This window comes from Panicum virgatum, chromosome 1K (genome assembly GCF_016808335.1).
Source record: "Panicum virgatum strain AP13 chromosome 1K, P.virgatum_v5, whole genome shotgun sequence".
Lineage (NCBI taxonomy): Eukaryota > Viridiplantae > Streptophyta > Magnoliopsida > Poales > Poaceae > Panicum > Panicum virgatum.
This window is the reverse complement of record NC_053136.1, coordinates 45,652,007-45,658,006: the sequence shown is the minus strand read 5'-3', so window position 1 is coordinate 45,658,006 and position 6,000 is coordinate 45,652,007. Positions and strand designations below refer to the sequence as shown.

Here is a 6,000-nt window from a genome sequence, read left to right as displayed (position 1 = left end):
CGGCGCCTCGGCTCTACAAAGGCCGTTTCAACTGCGTGAACCTTATCTGGTCAGTGGTGACAGTAACATCTTGGAGTGTTCCGCTAAATATATGGCTCGGAGAGGCGATAAGCAGAGTGATGGACTGATGGGCAACACCCAAGGAAGATAAGAACGGACCTTTCAGCTAATGTGCCATGGCCCATTGATCTGTTTTCTTCTGGGCCAGTGATGTTTCTATATGCTTGCTTGGTGAGAAGGAAGGCACAAGTCTTTTGCCGTAGCTTGGTGTACTTTGCCTCCGAAATGTCTCGTGCTATAATAACAGTAGATACGAGTTAGCTGAATCGAACCTAGTGCTAAGAGTAGAATTCTCTGAACTTTCAACTTTGGGTACGAAAGAGAGAGGCAGGTCGAGTTGAAATTGTTTTCAGTACTGCATTGTGTTCGCTTGCTTAGAACAAACAACATACGCAAGCATAGAGAGTACTAAACGTACGAGTAATAAAATATGCAATTGCTCGGGTACTGAAATTAAGGAGTATATGTACCTTGACAAGTGGTCAGATACGGTTCGTCCCAATTGCTTGGCTACATTGGCCTCCAATTAAAAAAACGAGAAACTTAGAAGAGTATACTTTGACGGCTACTAATATTGTAGTACTAGTACGTACTGTCTCGGACTCGTCCCAGTTCTCGATCTGCCGAAGTGGTAATTCACAAGACGGCATGAGCACTGCAAAGCAACAGCATATGTGACACTAAAACAAACAGATAGCTTCCACGACCTAAAAATGTTGCCCTTTCATCGAATCCATCATGCACAGCAGGAGGGTCATCTAGGACGCAAACATTCGTAGTACATTGCTACCTGGAGTAACTGAAATCTGCCAAGGCAAAAGCAGACAGATCTAGTTACCATGCTATACAACCCAATCACGAACAACATCTGAAACGTAATCTGCCCTGGAAGAACGCGACGACTGATGCAAATCCACGCCCAAATCACCTGAGACGGGCGGCCGTTCCTCCCCTGTTCCACTTCTCTGAACAGAGGCGCGACCAACACCTGAAACTAATCCGCCAGAGTATGAATTTACTCGGCACATAGCAAATGGTGCCATGGTGGGGAGATCAAGCGCTGGACGAGTGGAAGATTTGCAGCAGCGACGTGTACGTCCCGAACACGGCGAGCGCGAGGCCGAGCACGACCAGGAGGGCGTCGGAGAGCACCCCGGGCCAGGCCATCTCGGCGCCGAACACCTTGAGGTGGAACGAGGCCGGCAGCACGAACCCGAGGAGGACGCAGACGCTGCTTCCGACGAGCGCCAGGAAGTCGGTGAAGTTGGGCACGTACATGGCGGCGAGCCCGACGACGACGACGAGCAGCCAGCGGAGCCACCAGCAGTAGCGCTTGCCGTGGAGGAGGCGCTCGGCGACCTCGTACACGGGGTTCATCATCACTGGCATCGTGAAGAAGAGGTTGATGCAGAGCCCCAGCTGCACGGCGGCCGACAGCCACCCGGCGCCGAGGTTGGTGGTGATGATGTCCCGCGTGGCGTCGCCGAACGCGACGTACCCCATCACGCCGAACAGCCCGTACATGACGGCGATGAACGCCATGGACAGCCCGAGCGTGACGCCGAACTTCCTCTTGTTCGCCGCCTCCGCCTCCAGCGGCAGCACCATGCCGACTCCCTCGAACGCGTACACGGAGACGCCGAGCCCGTAGAGGAGCGCGGCCGGGCCGCCGAACGCGACCACGGGTGGGGGCATGGCGAGCCAGGCGGCGACGTCCTGGCCAAGGACAACCCCCATGGCGCCGAGGTCGACGACGTCGGCGAAGATGCTGAGCGGCGCGAGCAGCGTGAGCGTCTTAATGGAATTGAGCCCGAGCTGGAACGGCAGCATCGCCCAGATGAAGAGCGCCTTGGGGGAGAGGAGGGCGGAGGACGACGGCGCGAATATCGGGTAGAGGTGCGCCATGGTGTTGGAGATGAAGATGAGGTACCCGATGCAGAAGCTCGCTTGGCTGAGCACCAGCATGACGTCGACGGCGAACCGCCCGTGCGCGCCGAACACGGCGTCCCCGAGGTCCCCGAACGAGGCGATCTTCGGGCGCTCGTCGGCGAGGCGGCGGCGGCAGGCCACGAGCAGCATCATGCAGTAGAAGGTGAGCACGGCGACGGCGAAGAGCAGCAGCGACCCCGCCGCCCACCCGGTGTGCGAGAAGGTGTACGGCAGCCCCAGCACGCCGGCGCCGACCACCGCGATGAAGACGTTGGCGAACGTCTTGGGCTGCGACGACAGGCCGATCTCGCCGCCCGCGCTGCCGTGGTGCGGCAGGAGCGGCGCGGGGTCCAGCCGCGACGACGACGAGCTCGCCCCGTCATTCCCCATCCCGAATCCCATGGCGACCGCCCCCAAATCCTATTGACCCTGAAAAGAAAAAAGGGAAATCGAAACCACAGACAACACAGGCACGCCGATCCGATGAACAAGACTGCCCCTCTCCTCCTCTTCTCCGGCCGCGGTGTGCGAGAGAGATCCGGCGATCCCGCGACGAGGGGGATCGAGGAGGAGAGAATGGCTCGCGGGCTGCCCCCAGGTGCGGCACTGCGGCGAGGAGAGGAGGAAACGGAGGACGACGGCCGTGCTGCTGCTGCTGTGTTTGGGGGGGCTCATCGCACGCGCGTGGCCGGCCTATTTTGTAGAGCGGGCCGACCCATTCCGGGGCGAAAATATCATGGACCTGGTCCATGGGCGCGTCTTGGACTTTCTGCGCCGTTGGGCCCACATGGAGCCGTGCGTCGGTGTATGGCTGGTGCCCAGTGGCCGTTGCGGCGGCAGCGTTTTCCCCGGGCCCGCCGCAACGTGTCATCGTGTGAAACCGTACATGTTGCCGCACGGCTGACATTTTTTTTTGTTTTTTTTTTCACTGGGTTTTCTCCCAATTTTTTCCGGGAATTTTGTGGGATTCTCGGATCCTAGTTGCACCCTCACGGAGAAAAAGGATAGAGTGACCACACTGGATATGCGCTTTTTTTCTTTAACCTTTCTGGTTTGAGATGAGATATTTTTTTCCTCTCAAATTGGATACTTTAACAAAAGCAGAGAAACCAAATGCTACTGTGACATCACACTGTTGTTGTTGTGCTAAGGGTCTCTAACAAAGTCAATGCAAATGTTTACCAATACAAATCGCCCTTACATATTCTTGCCATGTTTCGAGCGGATCCAAAGGGGGCTGCGGGGGCTGGAGCCCTCTAGAGCTACTGTACCAATGGACAATGAGAAGGACAATGAGAGAAAAGAAGAAAGCAAAGCATAAAAAATGGAGAGATAAAGAAAGAAGAAGGAGCTCGATCCCTCTACAATAATTTACTGCATCCGCCGATGGCTACACGCATCATTAGTTGCATGCAGGAGTCCACGCGTCCTTGTTTAGTCCACTTTCTCATTTAGATCCCCTGTTTAATGTCGATATGTACGAAAAGCGTATGATAATGCGTTTTTGTAATCGGCGTCTCCACCTGAGGAGCATCAAGCAACGAGGATGCGCTTACGGCTTATCTTCCCACCAAGTCGTTCGATGGAAGTTGAATTGAATATGCAACGGCAACACGATGGTGTTGCAGAACTTGGATGGCACCACTCGAACGCACGTATTCGGCACGGGAAAGCTAAATCTCACTCGAGTGATTTGGAGGCTCTTTTCACTCGAATTTTTTTCTTCCTCATCTACACCTTCTTCTCCAACTCCGGCGAGCAACTCCGGCGAGGTTAGGGTTCGGGTTAGGGTTCCGAGTTACTGGGGGTGCTCACCACCGGCCTTAGAAGGAGGGCCGGCGGTGGCAGACCGGCCCGGCGGTGGTGGTGGGCGCGGGAGCGGCGAGGCCGGCGGCGGAGGAAGGCGGTTGGGCGGGGCCGGGGCGGGGGCGTCGGTGGCTCAAGGCGGTGGCGGGAGCCGGCGGCGCCAGGTGGCGGTGGGAGGCGGCGGCAGGCCGGGTCGGCGCGGCGGCCGGCGCGGGTAGGCTATGGCTGCGCCGGAGCTCTGGCGCGCGCGGCCGCGCGCCGGAGGGGTGGAGGCGGGGTGGGCGCCGGTTGGAGGTAGAAGATGAAGGAGAGCCATTGAATTTTAATCTAATGGTCCAAAACATCGAGTGAGGAGGAGTGATATTTCACTCAAATGAGGGATAGACATTTTTTTAAAAAATTAAAAAGATTTGAAAAGGTTCGAAAGGAGAAGGCTGTTGGGATTGATCTCTGGCCCGATCCAGAGATCGGGTCGGACCCCTTGACCGCGCCTGATCGGGGCGCCTAGTCCGTTTGTGACTGGTGGGCCCCCGTCGCCGGTGCTATATAAAGAAGGGGAGGGTGCCGGGCACGAGAAAAAAACATTCGCCGCAGCCACTAGTCCTCCCCACAAATCCTACCGATCTAGGGCAGTGCTCGGCCGATGGGAAGCACCGCCAGGACCTCGCGCCGCCACCACGACGACCTCCATCCCTGGGCAGTGCTGGTGGAGGCCGGAGAGGTACCGCTACCCGCGCCGAACACTGCCGTCGCCGAAACACTGCTCTCCCTCACCGCCGGACGCGCACCTCGCCGACCCCGACTTGCTCGCCTCCATCCTCGACTCGATTGACGCGATGGCACCCGCCGGCACCAGCTCGTCCGCTCCGCCGCCGACCGACGGTCTGCGTCCTCCTCTCTCCCTCTTTTCTTTTGTACTAGTCTAGGGCCATGAACTCTTATTTATCTACTCAGAACTTATACTCCAATACCCGATTTGTACCTAGAACATGATCCAGTGCAGAATCCCACATAGATAGAACCTAACAAAGGCCAGCTGAGCATTCGAGTCACGGTATGATACTCGGATGTCTCACGCACGCAATGCACTGGTATGGCCCATTCTTGCACGATCTTTTGTTTTTAATCTCATTTTGCAGTAACATTAGACATTCCGAACCATGACAGCGACACCATTTTACTGTCACTTCTAGGCTGCGGAGAAATATCTCACGCCTTCACGGCAAAAATATGTTTAAGGAAGAGAACGCCGCGCCGTCCCGTGCGCCCACAACACGCGTGTACGGCTGGTATTTCACGCACATGGGGCATGCTCTTTTTAAATCGCATCCAGATCCAATCAAAGCGCTAACAATGTCCGCTCGCTCGTCCTGATCCCGCCCAAATCACCATCGTGTTCGGTTAACGCAACGAGTTTGGCTCCGATAACGATCAGATTTGGACTTTGGAGGTACATCTCTCGCTGGTGCCAGTTTGGAGAGAGGAGCACGAGGCTGAGATGTGAGATCACCATGAACAGGAAGAAGCTATGGACCAAAAACAGGGATGCATGTCGGCTCTCTTCCTCGTTCGAGGAGGCTACGCTTGCTGACTGGTGCTAGGCTGCTAGCTGGTTTTATCTGATGCTGATATCAGGCCGGCTCGCCGGCCGTATGGACTGCCGTCCACATCGGTCGTCGACCAAACGGAACGGAAGGTGCAAGAGGTCACGGCAAAAGTTTGCCAGCACGAGCATGACAGCGACGCCTTCGGGACATGCGGTCGGTCGCCGGTAGTTATCTTATCCCCGTATAAGATCAAAAAAATATGAGATGGCGTCTAGCGACTACAGGAAGTTGCAGTAGCCAAGTTGGCCTTCTTGACTTTGAAGTGTGGTCACTTATTTTACCATTACTACGAGTGTACGGGATACTAGTATTTAGATGTTGGCCAGTTGATCCACCCCAATGTGAATAGTCAAGTTGTATGCTACTCGATCAATCGGTGAAAGGGATCAGATTACGGGAGTGTCAGTTAAGGATGCTACATGTAACCGAGTAACACCATCAGACGGTCAAGATTTTATAGCAGTTTTGCCTCAAAAAAAAGAGAGGAAAAGATCTGTAGCAGTCAGCTTCAAAAGAGAGAGAGAGAGAGAGAGAGAGAGAGAGAGAGAGAGAGAAGCAGTCAACTTAAAATCGAAATTTATTTAAATAAAAATACAGA

At 55.3% G+C, this 6,000-nt stretch overlaps 1 protein-coding gene across 1 annotated transcript; it reads right to left on the bottom strand.

Moving 5' to 3' along the window:
• Positions 1-733: 733 nt before the first annotated feature.
• Positions 734-2,674, bottom strand: LOC120712225 (amino acid transporter AVT3B-like). The gene has a single exon (XM_039997973.1). The coding sequence runs from the start codon at positions 2,389-2,391 to the stop codon at positions 1,114-1,116; it is 1,278 nt and encodes a 425-aa protein (XP_039853907.1). The 5' UTR covers positions 2,392-2,674; the 3' UTR covers positions 734-1,113.
• Positions 2,675-6,000: the final 3,326 nt, after the last annotated feature.